This window comes from Numenius arquata, chromosome 6, assembly GCF_964106895.1.
Source record: "Numenius arquata chromosome 6, bNumArq3.hap1.1, whole genome shotgun sequence".
Taxonomy (NCBI): Eukaryota; Metazoa; Chordata; class Aves; order Charadriiformes; family Scolopacidae; genus Numenius; species Numenius arquata.
The window spans coordinates 4,282,142-4,303,478 of record NC_133581.1 but is presented as its reverse complement, the minus strand read 5'-3'; the positions used below and the strand labels follow the sequence as shown (position 1 = coordinate 4,303,478).

At 40.2% G+C, this 21,337-nt stretch overlaps 1 protein-coding gene across 1 annotated transcript; it reads left to right on the top strand.

The window, feature by feature from the left end:
• Nucleotides 1-1,353: 1,353 nt before the first annotated feature.
• LOC141465927 (glutamine-dependent NAD(+) synthetase) lies at nucleotides 1,354-20,179 on the top strand. The gene is made up of 21 exons (XM_074149618.1): nucleotides 1,354-1,455; nucleotides 1,620-1,680; nucleotides 2,571-2,687; nucleotides 3,926-3,979; nucleotides 4,364-4,453; nucleotides 5,349-5,400; nucleotides 6,136-6,224; nucleotides 7,720-7,837; nucleotides 8,694-8,825; nucleotides 9,587-9,661; nucleotides 9,837-9,961; nucleotides 10,164-10,212; nucleotides 10,879-10,981; nucleotides 11,641-11,809; nucleotides 12,170-12,305; nucleotides 13,557-13,663; nucleotides 14,459-14,590; nucleotides 14,856-14,925; nucleotides 15,744-15,872; nucleotides 16,593-16,769; nucleotides 19,666-20,179. Exons 1-21 carry the CDS (start codon nucleotides 1,371-1,373, stop codon nucleotides 19,714-19,716), a joined length of 2,121 nt encoding a protein of 706 aa, XP_074005719.1. The 5' UTR covers nucleotides 1,354-1,370; the 3' UTR covers nucleotides 19,717-20,179.
• Nucleotides 20,180-21,337: the final 1,158 nt, after the last annotated feature.

Genomic DNA, 21,337 nt, shown 5'->3' with positions numbered 1-21,337 from the left:
AAGACTGTGCTTTAACTCAAGCCATCTGGCAAGCTCTCTGTCTTAAAAGATGTTGAAGAACTCTTCTTTGGAATCTGCTACTACAGCTCATTATCCATGAGCTTTCAACAGAAGGGCAATTCAACAATCTGTTATTAATAGAGTGAAGTTTAAAAGGAATGTAGCACCTATAAGAGTAAGTATGAACCAATCTGAAATACAATGACTAATTAGTGTCAGCAGCTTCTCTCACCATGCTCTTCCCTACTGAACTTGAGATGTTCGAGTACCATTTTGGGTGCTTCAGAACGTTTTTTCTCCTGATGGGCTGTGATGGTGTCCTGTATGAAAGAAATAACTCATGGTATTACGCCAGCTGGTTCTCAGTAATTCTTATGGCTCTACATAAGAGAAACACAAATAAAAGTTATTAAAAATCATTATATAGCCTTCTGATTTACAAGAAATTTGGGGGAGGTCAGGAAGGGAAAAAAAATAAATCCTTATGATCTTACATTCAGCAAAACATAACCAAAACACTGGTGTAAAAGTAATCCATTAAACCTCTTAGTAACTGGATTTTCTTTTAATGTATATAGTATGAATATGGCTTATTCCTTATACATGAGACACAAAGGGAAAAAACTGTTTTGCCACCTTATAAAGCTCTGAGAAGGAAGGTGCCTAGGGGTCAAAGTAAGGGCACCTCAAAGAGGATCAGGCCAGCCACAGGGATAACATGCCACCCTCAGATTCGAAATATATACTCTGTTACTCCGCAGAAGTCCCCTCCACACAATACGTTTCAATAAAAGTGTATATTTTCAGAAGTAATCTGAAAAGAAGTCTCATCGCTCCCCTTTGCCAAGCTGGTTAGGCAGAAATCCTAAGCAAAGGCTGCTGCTACCCGGAGGCGGCGCAGGGGCAACTTACCAAGGGGCAGCCGGCCAGAACCGCCCGCCCAGCGCCGCTCGTCCCACAGCAGCGCTCCTCTCACGGAGAGACGGCCCCGACCCACACGGTTCCCCCTCACCCGGTACCGGCGGCAGCGCCGCTCTCCTCAGGACGGCACCCTCCTGGCCCCGCTCCCGCCCCTCCGCCCTGACCAATCACCGCCGTGCTCCGCTCCCCCCCGCGCCATCCCATTGGCTGAGGAGAAGGGGTGGGCGTGGCGGCGGCAGGAACGGGGTCCTCGGCGGGAGCGGCGGCGGCCGGTTCTTTGGCCGCACCTCCGCGGGAGAACGGTGGGCACCGCTAATTAAGGCAGGTCGGCGTGAGCCTGTAAAGTAACAGTCAGGGACGTTTTGCACAGAGTGATTTTAACGGCGAGTTAAATCCCATTTCCCGCCGGGAGGAGCGGCCCGGCCCGCCCCGGAAGCGGCGGGGCCGCCATGGGCCGGGCGGTGACCGTGGCCACCTGCGCCCTAAACCAGTGGGCCCTGGATTTTGAGGGAAACCTGGAGAGGATTTTCCGAAGTGAGTGGGGCGGTGGTACCTCCCTCTCTCCCTCCCCTGCTCCGGGCGTTCCTCGCCCGGCTGTGCCTGCTTTGGGCTGTCCGGTTCGCCGGGCCCTGGGGGCGCCTGGTGAGGGCGGGCTGGGCCCGAGCGTGCGGGCGATGTTTGATCCCACCCTCTTCCAGGCATTGACATCGCGAAGAGCCGAGGAGCCCGGTACCGGCTTGGGCCTGAGCTCGAAATCTGGTAAGAGTGCTGTGTGGGTTCTGGGTGTGACACGTTCCCCGTTAATTACCGGAGAACGGCCGGTAAGGAAATCATCCATGTACCACTCGAGTGGCCAAAGCGCCCGGCCCTCAGTGCGGATCGAAACGTTGCTGTTGCAAGCACAAGGTTGGGTCTATTCTCTTGGATACGTGACCGGGACCGGTAATTAGAGAGTTACCAAGCTGGTGAGGGGTCTAGAGAACAAGTCATACGAGGAGAGGCTGAGGGAACTGGGCATGTTTAGCTTGGAGAAGAGGAGGCTGAGGGGGGACCTCATTGCCCTCTACAACTCCCTGAAAGGAGGGTGTAGAGAGGTGGGTGTTGGCCTCTTCTCCCAAGGGAATAATGACAGGAGCAGAGGAAATGGTCTGAAGTTGCAGCAGGGGAGGTTTAGATTAGATATTGGGAAGAATTACTTTACTGAGAGGGTGGTCAGGCCTGGAGCAGCCTGCCCAGGGGGTGGTGGAGTTGCCATCCCTGGAGGTATTTAAGAAACGTGTAGATGTGGCACTTCAGGGCATGCTCTAGTGCCTGAGATTGTGGGGGTCTTTTGTGTGTGTGTGGTTGGACTTGGTGATCTCAGAGGTCCTTTCCAACCATGAGGATTCTGTGATTTGTTGACCTATTTCAGCGAGTCTTCCTCCACAGAAGCTTAGGATTCTGTCCCGGCCCCAGCTGCTGCTCCTGAAGGAATGTCCCAGCGATGCCGCGGCGTTATGGATGCTGTCAGTAGGGGTGATGCTTGCAGGGCCGCTCCCGCGCATTCTGTAGAATCTGATGGGATGTTCCTGGTCGGAAGCAGTTCTGGTCCCACGGCTCTGGTGCGGATGTTGGCTGATTTTTTTTATTTCTTCTGTTTTCACATGCAGTGGTTATGGCTGCTCGGATCACTATTATGAGTCTGACACGCTCTTGCATTCGTTTCAAGTTCTGGCAAAGCTGCTGGAGTCTCCAGCTACTCAAGATATTATCTGTGATGTGGGAATGTAAGTTTTTTTTCGTGTAAAGGTGACAAAGGGGTAGCTTTTTAGGAATGCTGCCCCTGCTGTATTTCTGGATAGTGAGGGCTCTGCATGAAACTTGTAAAGGCATTTTCAGAACTGCTCTACTTTCCCTTTTAATTACCACGACTAGGACTGTGACATGCAAAACACTTTCTGAAAGACCATCCTTGATTTCTGGTGGTTGAGCCCTTCAAGAGAGAAATAGGATAATTACAGTTATTTATTGGGAACCTTAATGGCTGGGCCCTATGGCCATGGGTAAGCTTTTGAGTAAGACTTTGTATTATTCTCTTCTGGAGAAGAGAAGACTGAGGGGGGATCTGATCAATGCCTACAAATACTTAAAGGGTGGGTGTCAAGAGGATGGGGCCAGTCCTTTTTCAGTGGTGCCCAGTGACAGGACAAGAGGAAATGGGCACAAACTTGAACATAGGAAGTACCATCTAAAGGTGAGGAGGAACTTCTTTCCCATGAGGGTGGCAGAGCCCTGGAAGAGGCTGCCCAGAGAGGTGGTGGAGTCTGTCTCTGGAGACATTCAAAACCCACCTGGACACGTTCCTGTGCAACCTGCTCTGGGTGGACTTGCTTTGGCAGGGGGGTTGGTCTAGATGATCTCCAGAGGTCCCTTCCAACCCCATAGCATTCTGTGATTCTGTGATTATATGTAATGCAAAGGGCTTTATAAATTGTCTCTCTTTGACGAGTGTCAGGGCTGATGTAACTTGCTTTGGCTGGCAGACATCCTTATAGACGACATATGTGTATGGCAAAGTCACTGAAACTGTTGTAAATCACATGCTGATAGTGATAAATTATAACTGTAAAATTAACGTATATGCACCTGCTTGTTTTAGTATTGATCTAAACACATAAAACTAGCCTGGTAATGTCACAGGGAGTCAAGTTTGATTAAATAAGTTAGTTCAGCTGGGGAAAATCTTGTGGCCTGGTTGTGTTTCTCAGGCATTCCAGTGCTCTGGCAGTAGTTGATGTCTCTGAGACTGACAGAATGGTCAGTAACTCTGATTTTTTTTTTTGCAAACAACTATTTGAGCTAAAAAATGAGAAGCTAAAATCTGATGTATTCTTTTGTTTAATTACCTTTAGCAATAAAGTGTAGAAGTGTTGTCTTAAAAATAGGTTTTTTGCTGTGAAGTAGCTTCTGTAGCTTTTTTTAAAATTTCATTTAATGAAACTGATTACTCTGCTTATTTTCACAGGCCTGTTCTGCACAGGAATGTTCGGTACAATTGTCGAGTGATCTTTTTAAATAAGTAAGTAGTTTCTTTGTGTTTTATGAGACAGTACATTAGTATGTCCTTTGAGAGGCATGTTTGGCCTTCTAGAAAGATTCTTCAGCGCTATGTAGAGCGATGGAGTTGTCTTCCTATCTACTGAATTTTAGAGAGACAACTGGTGTTTTCCATTATTTTTTTCCTTTCTGAATTTGTAGAAACTAAATTTCCACAGCTTTCTGAAAGACCCAAGAAAAAAGCCCCTAGGTCTGCAGAGTGAAACTTTAAAAATTATTGTATGTAATAGTTGTTTAATGGACATCATAATAGAAGAAAAAAAGAGTTGGTGTTAATCCATATTCTTATTTAGTCTTGTTTGGCTGTACATCAGGTCTTAACTCGTCTTTTCTGTTTTGTTTTAAGGAAAATTCTTCTGATCAGACCAAAAATATTGCTGGCAAATGCAGGAAACTACAGGGAGCTTAGATGGTTTACCCCATGGAGCAAAGCAAGGTAGGCTGGTTACTGTTAAAATTGTGTTTAAAAACCACAGCTTGCTGTTTGCAGCCACAGCAGAAGGGTTGAAATCTCTACAGCAATCCATCAGTGCGGCTCCAGGGTGAGCAGCAAGACAGTCAGCTAAGCTATGAAATTAAAGCATAGTTATTAAGTTTATGAAGTACAATCAAACTCTGAATTGCTGAGCTGGAAGGAAAAGTGTGTCTGAATGATCCTGCAACCAGCGTAGTAGCGTCATTTTCCTGGTGTCTACTTTCTAACTGTATGCAGTTCAGGATTGGAAGAGCCTGTGTTTATTGGCTCAATTGCTGCATCCTCTTCAATATTAAACTGGAAAAAGCAATGTGAAATGGATGAGAGAATTTTAACGACTGCGGAGGATGAAAGCTACGTACCTTATGATGCTGCAGAATACGCTTGATGCTCATCTCTGATGCCATGTACTCATCCTGTCATCAGAGAATGGTTCTGACTTGATGGTCTCATCAGTAAAGTACTTCTGAGAGAGGCCCTGAGCATCTGTCCCAGTCAATTCCAGCTGAGTTCCAAGTTACTCCTGTAGTAACGCTGCAAAAAGGGAAACTTATTTGATATTTGGCTTGCATGATGTGTTCTTTGTTAGGCCTAGTTTATAGCTAGGAAGAAGCATCATTTACTGTGCATTTCTGAAGCAAAGTGGGATGTCACTAGATTATAATCTTTACACTTCTGATCAATTTCACAGAAAGTATGAAGGTCCTTTTTTATTTTTTAAACATACATAGCCCTGTGCACCTGAAGTACAATTTCTTTAATCGGTGTTAGAAGGTGCCAGAATGTGGAGATGAGAATCAGTTTTGGTGCTGTGATTTACATAACAATGTATTCACAACCTGTAAATCTGCTTTAGGCATGTGGAGGAATATTTTCTACCCAGGATAATTCAGGAAGTGACTGGACAGGTAAGTTTTTAAAAAGAAAAAAAAATCCTTTAAGTTCAGCATCTTGTAGATTCAGCAATTTAAATGAATAGAATTTGTGGCATAAAAATGTAATACACCAAATTCTGCTGTCGGCCATGTTGCAAATTCATAGCTTTCAGTGATAGCTCTCGGTTACATTAAATGAGAGCACAATTTAACCTTGTTTGGCAGGAAAGCAAGTTAATTTTAAATTTGCCTCAGTTATTTGTATATACAGGTTCTTGACTGTCTTATTCTGGCACAGTTTGGTATTGAGTTTATCTGTGCTTGGGACTAGAAATGAGTATGTGTTTTTAGGTAAAAAAAAAATTTAAAAAATTAACCTTTTTTTATTTGGAAGGGTCTAAAACTTATGTTATTTCAGGCTAAAGCACAAGCGTGATTCCTGGCAAAAGACAGTCTCTGTTTTGTAGATTGTTTAATTCAAAAGCAGTTGCGCTGTTCTGAAGCAAAGCGCTGGATCTGAATCTAACTGAAATTTCAACACAAAATTTCAGTACAAACCAGAAATTTTCAGTTTAGAGTTTGGGGTTTTTTTGTTTGTTTTTTTTACTTTATATAAATGAAGAAAGGTGTAATGTGATTGATACCATGTCACTCATTTCACATAAGTATTTAGTTTTTATATGTATTTTTTAAGATTTGTAGTTAACTTCTTGAATTGAATAGATTCTTCTATTATGTGTGTGTAAGGATGTTCTTGTTTTTTCTCAGGAAACTGTTCCTTTTGGGGATGCAGTGCTAGCGACCAAAGATACCTGCCTGGGGGCAGAAATATGTGAAGAACTCTGGGCACCAAACAGGTAAAGGAGAAGAAGAAAAGGAAAGTAAACTAAAACATACCCTGGGCCTACCTGAAAAAAATGTTTGAAGAAAATCTGCTTATTATTCTTGTATGTAGTATGTCTTTCAGAAAGTGCCAGTGAGCTAAAATATAATTAGGAGCAATAAATATATCATGGGAAAGATTTCACTAGGCTATATGCAGGATGGCAAAAGGAGTTTTAGGTGGTTAAGCTAAATTCATTTGAAACAGAAGGTAGGTGAGAAATGCTGAAAAGAAACGGAATGAAAAAGGTGACCTGAGGGAACAAATGACAGATCTCTCATTGATGATAGAGCTCTAGTTTCAGGTACTCTTCAGCTTTTAGTTCAACTTGAGGTTGAAATGTCCTCTCTGGATTCATCTCTATAGCTTGATCTAGGATCAAAATGACAAAGTTTATTTTGTATCAATTTGTAGTATCAATTTTGTCTCTTAATTATAATCCTGTATTATTCCTGTGTGCTGAACCTAGTCTTAAAAATTTGAGACTACTGTTAAGATCTTTTTATTTTACTTACTTTATTCTTTTTGTCTTTGGCTTTGACCACCTCCTCCAAAGCATTCCACTTGACAGACAAATTGAGCTCTCTTATATTTGTCAAGCTAGAGCATAGGTTTCTAGGAACATTACTTTGAGATGTATCAGGGTTTTTTTTTCTATTTAGCTGTTAGTTTAAGCCTTCTACTTCATTTTTTAACCTGCATCAGACAATGCATAAAGACAACGCAGAAGGAAACAACAAAAAGTCACTAAGGGAAAGCAAAGCCTAGTGCCCTTAAGTAATATTTCCTGTTATTATTTTAGTTCCTGGCACAATTTAGAGTTCTTCCCAATGACAAAAAAGATCCCACTCACAAAGGTCTGATGCAGGGTGGGGCTGGAGATATGAAAAACATGAAAGCTGTTGTACTTAAAATAAACAAAATGTTCCCAATGTTTTTCCAAATCTCCCAGATGTTCATTTCCTTGTAACTTCAGAAAGTGCAGTATGTTACAGACAAAGTTGTGTTATTTTTTAAGTGTGTTTTTTTATTTTTACATTGGAAAAAAAAAAAAGCAGTGAAAGTATTTTCCTTCTTGTGGTTCTGTTTGCTTATGCTTTTGGATTTACTAAGAGAGAAGGAAAACGGGACAACTGATCTTGCAAGAGTATCTCCCTGTTGCCCTTTCAGACCAAGATTGTCTTATTCTCTGTTTCTTTGAGATGCAGGTAAAGTAGAAGGCATTGCATTTAGAACAGAAGGAGCAAAAGCCCTTCTGCCCTCTGCAACCGCTGCTGGTCTTTGTCACAAGAGTTAGGCAATGCAAGAAAAGAGATGTTTTTGAGAGTCCTGTCCTTGTTCAAGCTAAGACATGCAGAAAACAGATGATGACACAGATGTTTTTATTTGTCAGTGGTTTTAACTGATACCTGCGGTATTCACAGCCTGCTATTGTGAGCTGAATTTTTTCCTGCCTTTTGCTTTGACAGCCCTCACATTGAAATGGGACTTGATGGCGTGGAAATTTTCACTAACTCTTCAGGGAGTCACCATGTGCTGCGGAAGGCTCACACCCGGGTGGATTTGGTGAATTCTGCCACAACAAAGGTATAAGCTTAAAAAAAAAATACTATTTTTTTGGGTTATGCACCTCATTTTTATGTTTTTTAAGAACAGTCTCGTCTACTGTGACAGGAGGTAGCATGAGCGTGGGGGCCTTGACAGCCATTGTTGTTAGTTTCTTTCCAGATTTTCATTCACATAGCAACATTGTGTTGGAGAAATATCAATAACTATATCAAGAAGGAGAAATAGAAATCGGTGTTTAAAGTTGGACTTCTTCCCCCCCCCGTCATTTCACTTAAAATATATAATATTTTTCCACTTTGAAAATTCCGTTTATTTTAAAGAAGAGAGGACATTTAGTTACTAGACAGTAATCCTGTCTAACAGTGATGGGGTCAAAACCAAAGTAAGGAATGTGCTTTACACTGTGAAAAATGGTTAATTTGTTCAGCTGCTTTGTCCCTGTAATTTAACATGCCTTGGTTACATTTAGCAGTATCTGCTCTGTCCTCAGATATCCAAACACAGCTTCTGTCATCATCTTTCTGCTTTTCTCAATCTCAATTTGAATTTAGAATTTCAATTTAGAAGTGCAGCCCCCTCTGTTTGGATGGAATGACTCTTGGTAGTAACAGAAGACTCCTGTCTTCTGACCGTATGAAAGGGCTAGAGCTCACTTCATTTATTCGTGTGGTTACTTGTTTCTGTCGTGTCTATCACATGCAAAGTGCTTTTTCAAATGACAAGAGAGAGTCCCAGCTGTAAGTCATTCATAATGTAGAGACAGAGGAAGATTATAAGGACAGAAAAGGAGAAATAACATTTTGTCTTTTAACATTCTGTCAGGTGCTATACTCTGAAGAGCATTTTTTTGTCTGCATGTTTGTTTTCCTCCCAGAATGGTGGAATATATGTTTTAGCCAACCAGAAAGGCTGTGATGGTGATCGTCTGTATTATGATGGCTGTGCCATGATTTCAATGAATGGAGAAACAGTTGCACAAGGATCCCAGTTTTCACTTGATGATGTGGTAAGATACTCAACCTACAGCTGCTATTTACAGGTGGAATTAGTGCGGCTACATTTATGCTCAACACTTTCCAGACATTCCAGATACTAGGTCTATGTCTCTAGACTAAAAAAGATAACGTTTTTACTGTACTATTCAACTAGATTCAAGAGTTTTCCTAGTCAAATTGCCCGGACCTGATCTTTGATAGCTCTCCTGCTTTTGCAAGCGAGGAAGAGCTTTTGCAGTGGAGGAACTTTATGAAAACATTTGCATATGCAATTACTGTGTTTAGGAGAGACCCTGTTAATTTATATTCCCTTATCTAAGAAAAAAAGGATAAATTATGACCTGGTTTGGTAGACAAAAGGTTTGATAGGTTGAGCTTTACTTCCAGAAGCTCTTTCCCAGTAAATTTGTCATCAAAGCTGTAGGTTTCCTCACATTATCTGTGAAATTCCTCCCTTTACCCAGTGTGCTTCCTTGTCCTTTGCTTCAGCTGCTGGTGAACCTATTGTTCAGCCCTCTGACAAGCGCTATAAATCTGCTTGGTTTGTGAGCATCCTGGTGTACTCAGTGAAGCGAGTCAGTTGTGCTGGCTTTGTAATGTAAGCGATTCTGCTGAGTCAGAAGTGACTTGTGCAGTCAGCATAAAAATCTGTATTGAAAAAAGTCGCGTGTATTCTTCTTCAAAAACTACAACGTTTTTTGTAGTCCAGGCCTGTCAAACATTGTTTATCTGACTGGGTAGATTCAATCTAATGTTGAAAGGCTTTCCATAGGAGGTGCTGGTTGCCACTCTGGACTTGGAGGATGTTCGAAGTTACAGAGCAGAGATTTCATCTCGTAGCTTAGCGGTAAGAATTCTTTATGGAGGTTATGTTTGTAAACTCTGCCAAGTTTCTAATAGTTATTGAATCTTAAAAGTTTTTTCATGTCTTGATTTTCACAGTGTTCTATAGATCTGATGTTTTATAGGTATATGCTGCATTAAAATTGATGTCTTCCCAATTCTTGTGTATCATTGCTTAGGCAAGTAAAGTGAATCCTTATCCCAGGGTAAAAGTGAATTTTGCTCTGTCATGTTCTGATGATGTAGCTGTGCCTACATGGATGCCAATCCAGTGGAGACATCATAGTCCTGAGGAGGAGATCAGGTAACCAAATACCCAGTCTGTTGTTTGAAAATTATTTTTATTTAAACAAACAAACAAACAAACAAAAACAAAAACACCCACATAAGATCTTATTTATATTTAAGTAAAGAAAGTATCTCATTGGAAGAGCACAGTAAATATGTTGACTTGCTTAAGTTTTATTCCATAACCCTCTTGGAATGACCATGTTCTGTAATTTCAGCCTTGGTCCTGCATGTTGGCTTTGGGACTATTTGAGGCGCAGCAAACAGGTAAGCAAACAAAACAACTGGTTTTGTTCTTTGCCTTGGCATACACGTCTTCTCGATTGTCCCAGGGACAGCACAGATTGCTGTCCTGTGCTGCTGTTCGTGCAAAGTGATGTTAGACCAAGGTGCAAGGTTTGAGGTTTTCACTGGTAGCTCATTCAGACCTAAAACCCATATGCAAAGTGTTACCTCAGTATGCTCTTCAGACATTTTCCTTAGGAATTGTGATTTCTTCGAAAGCAACAGTCAAGATTACCTCATTGAGGGGATTTATTTTCTTTGAAACACTGTTTTTTCAATAAGGACAATATTTTAATGGCATAATGGAGATTTTTAAAATAAGCGGAGTGGCATGAACAAGTAATTGAGTTTAGTAGTGAAATATATGTGAAAAATTTTATCCTTTTTATTAGCTCTTCTGTCTTACTGTAGGGTAAAGACATAATGGAAGTATTTCTAGCCAAAGGGTTTACACTGACTACTTGTTTGATTATCCAGTTGATTAGAGTTTAAGAGGGTTTGCTAGGTCTGTTTGGTTTTCCACAGCAGAATATAAGCAGACTTGAACAGTGCACGTGTAATTCTTTTACGAGAGTATTTTTCTGAATAGTACAACATATGTTTTTCTAATTTTGCTATTTGGAATGTCTTCTTTACTCTATTTTCAAGGCAGGATTTCTCCTACCTCTTAGTGGTGGAATCGACAGCTCTGCTACAGCTTGCATAGTATACTCCATGTGTCACCAGGTTTGCCTGGCAGTCAGGAATGGAAGTAAGTAGATGTGCATGTCTTAGCCTTGCTTACTAATGGTTATCAACAAGTTAATATTAGCTGGGGGAAATAGGTGCAAGAGATCGTTAATGGTGGACTCTTGCCTAATTGTTCTAATGGAATCCTATCTCTTTAGAAATTCCAGCAAAAACGTGCGTCCAGATTTCCGGTTCTTTGAATTGGCTTAATAGTTTTTATTTTGGGTTTAAGAATTGGATGTGGAACTCAGACTAGTTTCTGTCTAGAGTATCATTCAAAGTGTTGGTTGATGTGGTTTTGGGATTTCAGTTTATTGTGAGAATTTTCTCCTCCTGTTAAATTCAACACTACAAAACACGCTTAGGCATGGTTCAAGCTCTTAAACTGGCTTTAAGTAGACTATATGCACATATTAGATTGTATTTTCTGTGAAGTTTCTTTAAGGCGTAGAACAAAAGGATTTAATAGTTCCATGTTCAAAATTAGGAGCAAAATTAGTAATTCTTTTATTTGATATCTGAAAAAATGTTTGGGGATTTAGATGATGGATTCATCTTATTTGTGAGGGGCAGTGTAAAGCTTAATTGGAATACAAGAAACATATGAGATATTTGCATATCCTGGAAAGCAGGAGCACAACAACTTCCACTCATGTTCTATTCCTTTTGCTTTGTCCGCAGATGCGGATGTGCTGGCTGATGCGCGCAGGATTGTGAATGATGAGACCTATGTCCCCGAGGATCCTCGAGAATTTTGCAAGCGTATCTTTACCACTTGCTATATGGCCAGTGAGAATTCCTCCCAGGATACTTGCAACAGGGCTAAACTTCTGGCTGAGCAAATAGGCAGGTACAAGCTGAGAAGCGCTGGAAAAAAAAAATCATGTTCTGGCAAAGACTGTAATCTAAAGCTTTCAAACTCTAAAATAGGAAAAAATGGGAGATGAATAGCAGGTGTGATAAGTAGGAGTATTACAGATGGTATAATTTAAGTGTGTAAATGTGAGGCAAACTTAACAGCATTTTGGTGAAGGACATGGAAATTCGGAAACAGACTCTGGAAACGGTTATTCTTCATACCAGATCTGAGATGAGAGCAGTCTTAAAACATCATTTGATGGGTGGGTTTTTGGCTTTTTTTTTTTTTTTAATGCTATTTTATATAGTCAGATTGTGCTAGTTCAGTCACTTCTGCTTGAATTCTTCTCAGCTACCACATCAATCTGAACATAGATGCAGCTGTGAAAGCTATCGTGGGAATTTTCAGCATGGTGACAGGTCGAATGCCCCGTTTTTCTGTCTATGGAGGGAGCAGCAGAGAAAACCTGGCGCTCCAGAATGTGCAGGTGTGTTTCATGTGGAAAGAATACAAAATGGTAAAGTAGCATTTAATTTGCATTGCTCTGAAAAGCTGAATTTCCAGTAAATGCTTGTCGGCAGCAGAAATCTACAATCCCACATAACTCAGGAGAAGACCAAGATAATGTCTACCACAAAAAAGACATTGAGGTGCTAGAGCGGGTCCAGAGAAGGGCAACAAAGCTGGTGAGGGGTCTGGAGAGTAAGCCTTATGAGGAGAGGCTGAGGGAGCTGGGGTTGTTCAGGCTGGAGAAAAGGAGGCTGAGGGGAGACCTTATCACTGTCTACAACTCCCTGAAAGGAGGGTGTAGAGACGGGGGGGGCGGTCTCTTCTCCCAAGTCACAGGTGACAGGACAAGAGGAAATGGCCTCAAGTTGCGCCAGGGGAGGTTCAGATTGGATATTAGGAAAAATTTTTTCACTGAAAGGGTTATTAAGCATTGGAACGGGCTGCCCAGGGAAGTGGTTGAGGCACCATCCCTGGAGGTTTCCAAAAGACGGGTTGGCATAGTGCTTAGTGACATGGTTTAGTGATCTTTTTTTTATCAGAGTTAGGTTGATGGTTGGACTAGATTATCTTAAAGGTCCCTTGCAACCTAGACAATTCTATTCTATGATTCTATAATTATTGTTTGTGACTTATATAGGATGGTCAGGAAGAAATAGTACATGCTTGTATCCCATCAATAGCATCTGTTTAGAAAAGCATCCTAACAGAGTGCCAGAGCAGGAAAATGAGCAGCAAAATATTCTAATAGACAGGTCTCTGTCCATTAGGATTGTGGCAGGCGAAGACTCAAAAATATTGCTGATGTGGACTAGGCTTCCCTTTGGTGAACGTTACCAGCCTTTAAAAGGCTCTATGTGAGATGTCAAGCTTACCCATTCCAAGCCCTAGATGTCCTCAGTTTTAGAAGGTACAAGAGATGTTTAGACAGATGGTTTATCTGCACACTTCATCCCTCATGGATCCTTATTAGTGGTTGTAGGAGAAAGAATTGCAGAATAGGCAATAGTTGCCATTTCTGAGTAGAATAAACTTTCCAAGTCATGTAAGTCTGTGACAATAGTGGGTACTGAACCTGTTTTTCCTACGTGTGTTCAGCATCTTCTCCACAGCCCACCCTTCTTGCATTAACATTTACTCCTCTGACATTTTGTTCTTTATGGTTTTTTTTAGGGAATTGATAAAGCAAATTTACAGATTTTTTTTCTTAATTTTTCATTTTGCTTTGCAGGCTAGGATAAGAATGGTCCTTGCCTACCTGTTTGCTCAGCTGACACTTTGGACACGTGGGATGCCAGGGGGACTTCTGGTGCTGGGATCAGCCAATGTGGATGAAAGGTTGGTGAAAATTAGAAATCTAAAACCAGGTGAACTGGGGACAGGTCACTGCGTTTCCTCACAACTCTACCAAATCCCAGTGTAGATTATTACTCAGAAAAGGTAACAAGCTAAGAATACATTGATAGCAGTGAAATGAAAATAATTTAATTGACCTTCATGGAAAATTGTCTATTTTTCAGAAGCTTAGCCAAAGTATTGGCATCGTTTTCCAATAAAATGCTGCTCCTTCCTTAGCTGTTTTCAGTAGAGCTGGCCTGTGCAGTTACCAGGTTAGCTTTTCAATCTGTTATTTGTTGTATTTTCAATTACTGCAATAGAAATTAGGTTGTGAAGTTTGAGTTGAAAAATAGATTTTAAAAGTCTGGAGTACTGTTATTAGAGCTGACTATTTGAAGATTAAAGCAATCCCCATTGTGAGACAGATAACTTCAAAAGCTGGGAGAATAGCGTATGCTGATTCTATAGGTGTTTAAGGGTTTATTTTTCTTTAATTGGTCAGGACAGTATCTTAATTGTTTTGCATCAAATATATTACCTTAACATGGGCAGTTTTGCAGTGCTTCATAATTGTTTAAAATACTGTCTCTCTCCTCCTGGTAATTTAATGGCTTTAGGATAGCCCTGTTGCAGCTATACATTTGCCCTTTATGTATAAATACAGTAATAGTATGCAGTCTGTTTCTCCCTGTCTTTATACTACATATCCATTCTCTATAGTATAAACTAAATATATATATACTAATGTTACATTATTATTTACTATTACTATATACCATTTCCTCTCTGGCTCAGTCTCCGAGGTTACTTGACGAAGTATGATTGCTCAAGCGCTGATATCAATCCCATTGGTGGAATCAGCAAGACTGATTTGAAGAACTTCATACAGTATTGCATTGAAAATTTCCAGCTCACGGCCCTCAGAAGGTGAGTGGTGAAGCAGTGAAGTTCGGTGACTGCATTTGTACGCAGCATGTTGTGGGCTTCGCGGTTTGGTTTTCTCTACTTTGCTTTTTAAACCTGGACCGGCTTGCAAGTACCACTTCTTTAGAGTTATCTAGTCCTTTAACAGCTTATGCCCTGAAAAAGTTTTGAATAAAGCATTTGATTTTTAACAAACCAGACTGTTTATTAACTAATACTCATGAGATTGGATAGAATTCATGTTTTTCTTTTTACCTCTTTCTTACAGTATCATATCAGCTCCACCCACTGCAGAGTTAGAGCCCCTGGTGGATGGACAAGTGGCTCAAACTGATGAGGTAATGCTCTGGTAAGCTTTATCCCAAAATCTGTTGTTTGCCCAGTAACTATTGTTTCCTCTTATACGTATCCATGCTTTTTGACAAACATATTGTAAACAATCATAAAGCCGCTGACAAGGCATTAGTATCCCTCACCAACCTTTGTTGACAACAGTTTCCAAAGCAGCAAATTAACTTATTTTAAATGTTTTTATATTTTGGGCACTTAGAAGGATGTGTGTTCTGTAATTCAGTTTGTTTTAAAGTTTCTTAATATCAAAAGAGAGTCAATCAGGGCCTTACTGCTAGTGAAATGGCTGGTGGCAAAGCTGTTTGTCGTGTCCCTGCAGCCCTCCCTTCGCTATCCGCATGGATAAGGGAGGACTGGTAAGCCTGACAACTACCTTTAAGGGCTGTTGGATGTTTAACTGCAGGATATTGTAAAACGCTTTATGGTAAAGCAAAGGGTTGCTGAATTAGAATTAGTGGTTTTCTTAATTTGGCCTTACATTACTGATAGATACTACGTTTAAGCTACCTAGAAGGGAAAATTAACAAATATTTTACAGGACATAAATGTTTTCACTGGCCAAATCAAACACATTCATAGTATGATTTCAAATCTCCCATTTCAGAGAGATTACAGTTTTCTGGGTTTTTTTTTGTTTTTTTTTTCTTCTGCTCATAATATTAGTATCTCTTTATCTTTTTGGCCATTGGCAATTTAATTTTGATGTTTCTTTGATAAACCGAGTTATTGTAATTGCTCCATAAAACTGTTAGCTATAAATTGCATAATTAAGATTTTCAGTGACTTTCTGTGTGTCTGATTTCAGGCGGATATGGGGATGACATATGCAGAGCTCTCAATCTATGGCAAATTAAGAAAAATTGCGAAGGCTGGACCATACAGTATGTTTTGTAAGCTGATTAATATGTGGAAGGAAATTTGTACTCCAAGAGAGGTAATATTAAAAAAATAATCAAATCGTGTAATATCTTTGCCAAAATAGAGTGTATTTGGAGAAAGGCTGAGTTGAGTTCCTTTCGACTGAAAGAGATAGTTTAACTATTCTGTGTTTAGAGGTTATTTTACAAATGTAGCAGAATATGCTGGAAAAACTGGTATGTGTCTTTTGAATGAATGGAGCTTGTTGTCTGTGTTGCAAATTGTTTAAACGGTAATTGGGTAATTTGAAAACAATTACTTCAGAACTATTCCTTCTGGGGGAAATTATTCTCTGAAATATACATGGCTGACTACTCTTGAAGCCTTTGGTTACATATTCTGAAACAGAAAATGGCTCTTGCTTTGAAAGACCATCTACACTGAAGATCTATCTGCTTTGCTGTTGGGCAGTTCTTCCTTTCTTGTGCATAAAGGAAAAAGTTCAGTTTGTCACCTGAGTTGCAGAGGCTTGTCCATACTGTTCATACTGTTACGTATCTCACAAGGCACTTCCTTGTTGGTAAGTGTTGGGCACAGAGACCGAGGTGATGTCTGAAAATGGTCTTAAATGCCCCTTATAGATAGGGTCATCCAGTGATTCATGCTGCGAGGGGTAGTTAATTTATGTAAATGTTAATGGAAGAAAATGGATGCGTAAAGGTTCTCACATTCTCAGCTGAATTTTTAAGTACTAAGAATCTTCATCTGATTAAAAGCTATATTCTTTGTACACCAGGTGGCATCAAAGGTTAAGCATTTCTTCAGGATGTATTCCATTAACAGACATAAAATGACCACCCTCACTCCTTCCTACCATGCTGAAAACTACAGTCCAGATGACAACCGATTTGACCTGAGGCCTTTCCTTTATAACACCACGTGGTCCTGGCAATTTAGGTGTATAGATAAACAGGTAAATGCCCTCTACTTCTTGTACAGATTTTTTTATTTAAAGTCCTTGCAATGGGACAAGCCTAGTTCCAGTGAATATCCAGCAAAAGACAGCTAGCATTTAGGATAATAGTTATTACAGAACTAAGTGTGTTTGTTCTTCTCACGTAACTCGTGAGGGTAAGAATTATCTGGTTTCAGTATAAGCTGGGGTTTTTTTTTGTTTTGTTTTTTTCCATTTTTAAGTACAGCTTGTCATATTGCTAGGAAAGCAAGAAGAAGAAGAAGAAAAAAAGAGAATATATGTACAAGGCCAGAAACTAATAGGTGTACCCGTACTCATGAAGTCATGTGCTAATGCACAGAACAAGCTTATGTGTTCCGGTTACAGTTCAGGACCTGTCTGAAGGGATCTTTTTAATTGCAAGATTAAGACTTGACCTACATCTGTGTGGGAAAAGCCAGTAAGAGGCAGCAATTAATTGTGAACGCTTCTCCCACCTGCTTCTACAACAATACCTGGTGTGAATCTCAAGTCAGTTGGCTCACAAATATGTGTTTGCTCAAAGACAGCAGCAGTAATGGTACGGTGCTTAGTTTGGGCACTCTGAGGTGTGGAGGGGCTCAAGCAACTATCGGAACCGTGCGTAGCTTTTTGTAGTTTTTAGTCACACCTTCAACATTATTTTAATGCAGGGGTTTTTTTATGGCAAAAGTGCTGGGCTGAGGAATTTTAGCACCTTGAAGTTTTTTCTGCCAGAGATTTTTACACCTCGGTTACTTTTAAGAATATGTTTATATATGTAATAAAATATTAATTCCCTCATCTGTGAAATGCCAGACATGCTGTAATAGTGTTTTATTACCTTGAAACCTAGGATAAAAGCTGCCACATGCAGCACTTTTTTGTAGGTCTGCATGATGGAGTTTTTTCCATCGCTTTGGACTTTTTCCCACTAAAGTCCAGGACAAAAGTTCTTTTGGCCTTAGTGGGAGTTGGGTAAAATATTTTTGTAGGGTCTGGACCAAAATATAATTATTTTACGCTTACAGTAAGTGTGATTAAGATGTTTTAATGATCCATGATATTGGATCTTTAACTCTTTTAACTAGATTTGTATGTAATAGCAGTTGTGCTGTGCAAGGGTACTGGCCATTGCAACTTATTCCTATAAACCGAGAGTCAGCTTTGGGGAAGAATCTTATGTAGGCAACAGTAACCTGAACCGATAACTCATTATTACAGACAGCTTTTTGCAAGACTGGAAAATAATGACTTGCAATAACGTGAGTCAAATCTGCCCTATACAAGAAAGGGAATACTGTAAGAGTTTCCACTTATTGTGCATATTCAGCACAATTGTAATTCTGAAGAGAATCGCTATGTAGGACAATGTCTCACTGATAATTATGCTCTTGGGACTTAATCTGCACTTAAGGTTTTTCTGGCAATAGTAACAGGACTGTGAAAATATAGCATAAACTCTAAATGATATAGTTTTGCCAGAAAACACCTTTAGTTAGGTAATGCCGGGTTTGAGTTATGTTACAGCTTGAGCTCATTAGGAAAGGGAAGCGGGTTTGAGTGCTAATTTCCAACAGAAATCTGTTGGATTTGTGGAGAGTACTTTTCTACTTTGGACGTTTGTAGTGGAGTCAAGGCAATTTAGTTATCCACTCTTTGTGCAAAATTCCCTATGAATTTGCTGCAGAAGGAACAGGGGTAAGAGGAGGTTGAGATCATATTGTTTGCTGGGAATTGCCGAATTTGCCCTTGGAGTTTTAATGTCATTCAGCTCTATGTAGCCGAAGGTTCCACCTGTGTTGTGAAATTTCTGGTGGTTTAGAACACCCCTAGGAACTCTAGTAGCATTGTCTGTAGCTTCTGCCTTTGAGTTACGTCTGAGGTAAAGGATGTGTGGTCAGAGCATGCACTTTAACTATTTCTAGGTGCCAAAATGTTAATTGGGATTTTAATAGCTGGCATAATTGGAAGGAACTGTGACATAGCTCAGAGGAAAGCTGGCACACCTGCCCCCAAGGATTAGGTACCTGCAGTCTGTCTTCTGCTTTTTCCGGTGCTTACTGGTCATACCACAAGATTAGGTGTGTTTGGTTAAACCAAAAGATTTAACAACCTGAGTATCTTTGTGTGTCTCTTTCGCAACCAGTAGCAGATGCTGAAGGAAGAACATAAGAACAGGGAATTTATACAACCCTTCCTTATATAACCCCATAGATTTGGGGGGAACGTAGAACTAAATTTTCCAAAGTTAGAGATAATGTGCAGAACATCATGTTTAGTTTATGCTCTTGGTCTGTCCTCCATGAGCTTGTGGAATCCTTTATGAAACAATTTGTATTGTTAGTCTTAACAACAGTTTAGCTTAATATAAGATAATTCCTTTTCTGAAGTTTTAAGAACAGTGAAGGCCGGTTTTATAAACTTGTGTGTGTGTGTGTGCATGGAAAGCATTTCCTCTGCTTGTTTTAATTATTCCAGGCTCTCTGTCATGGGCAGGGTTCCAGGTTATGTCCTCATCTGATCTGACAGCTGTCACTGAAAGGGACAGTGTTGTCTCCCCTTCCTGTCTCTTGCAGCTTCTGAGATGGCTTTGGTGCTTGGCTCACTCCTTGGTTAGCCAAATGAAGTCACCAAACTGATAAAAACTAGGAACCGATGGGAGCATGAGCTAGGGAGAGACTAAGGGGGTGGGTGGGAAGAAAGCTTGACCTTCTCTTTTGACTGCTACTAACAGGCCTGTTCAGCTCAGTTGTTCCCTAGAGCTTATATATCCCTCTGTCAGTTCCTAGTCAATCTGGGCTCTACACTGTTTTGTGATGGAAGCCTGAAAAGACAGGGGACATCAAGTGCAAACTTAATTTTACTATTGAATCAGTTTCCTTTTAACTTGCAGGTATCCAAGCTAGAAAAAAAGGAAGGAACCCTAGTTGAAGACGTGGACTGATTTGCTCTCTTGTTTGACTGTGGTAATTAATTTGCTAAGCAGAATCTTCAAAACTGGAATATACTGTGACGATGAGCAGAGATGACCCAAACAATTTTCGAGATGACCATGGTAAACAGTATGTGTAATCAAGACCTTTTTTTTTTTTATTGACTCCCTGTTTTGTTTCCAATATACTTAAATGGTAGTTTGGCTAAGGAACCATTTAAGAATTTTCTTCAACTACTTGAGTTAATTGTCTTTAATGGAAAATATTTGGATAAGCCCATCAACCATAAATAAATGCAGGGTAGTCTGTTGTGAAAGTGTATGCACATACAAAGATGAAGTTTGGTTCTACTAATTTGGGTATGATTTTTGAGTAACATTCAGCTGAAAGATTAAATGTTAACAGTTCTGGCATGTGCATTCTGAGGGGAAAAACTCATTTTACTGTGCAATAAACTTGTAATTTTATAATGCTAATTGACTCAGTTCTTATTTTACATGTTTTTTGTTTTATCTAATATCTAGGTCTAATTCAGCAAGGTGTTGGAAGCATGTCTAACTTGGGTAATCCCCTTGTTAGCGGGATCCAAATTACAGTTCAGCTTCTTGTTTTGCATCTACTTGTGATAATCAACTTTAAAATCTCTGACTTAATTTTCTCAGAGAAGAGTAATGCCTATGTCATCAGGATGTTCAAGAGAATGTTTAATTTTTATTTCTCTCCAAGATCCTTAGCTGTATGTTAAGGATTTTGAATAAAGATGGCATGGTGTCTTTTCCCTCCTGGCATTTTTGATGTGTAAGGGTAACTTGTTCTACCTGAAATAAGAATTATCTTCTGATGCATAGTATCTTGAATAGAGAGGACACACGTGTGGTATCCGTGCCACTGTTATTCCTGTATGCTGTGGTGCTGCTTGTCCAGGAGCTGTGTCGTCTGTTACCACTGATCATGCCATCAGTGAGTGGTTGGACTTTAATCCCTTTACTGTTGGAATCAAGCTTGCTGCATGCAAAACATCTGGAAATGGAGTGAATATTGTAGAACGAAGTATAACTTCCTTTGAGCTTAATTAGTATGTTACCCACCTTCCACCTGCCGTTGCAAAAAGTTATTTTAACTTCATGACTTGACTGATCTTTAAATGTGTCCAGTGCTGCAGAACAATAAAAAAAGTATTAGGACAGGCTTGTTCCTTCACTTGAGTCCCTTTTCTGCTTGTTCATTTAATGTTTGGCCATTTCCATTGCTTTTTTAAAAAAATTTGATTTGAAAGGTGCACTTTTAATAGGGGAAACTAGAAACGCATTTCGGAGGTTCTGGGCAAACAATGCTATAACTGCGACAGCCGTGGAGCTTAGACCAAGTGAGACTTTTGTTAAAACGGTCATACATTGTGCTAATGGAATATGTCTGCTGAAGGGCATGTTCTCCACATTTGTTTTCCACAATCCAGAAGGAGTTGATTCACATGGAGTAAAAGATGCTGCATTGTTCTCGGTCAGTTTATTGTATGTTATTCATTTAAATACGTAGCTAACGTAATCTTAGTGGATGTTGCTGGTGCTATGGATGTTTATGTTTGTCTGAAGGAAAACCCCAGCTGAGATTCTCCTTCCTTCACCGTCTGTT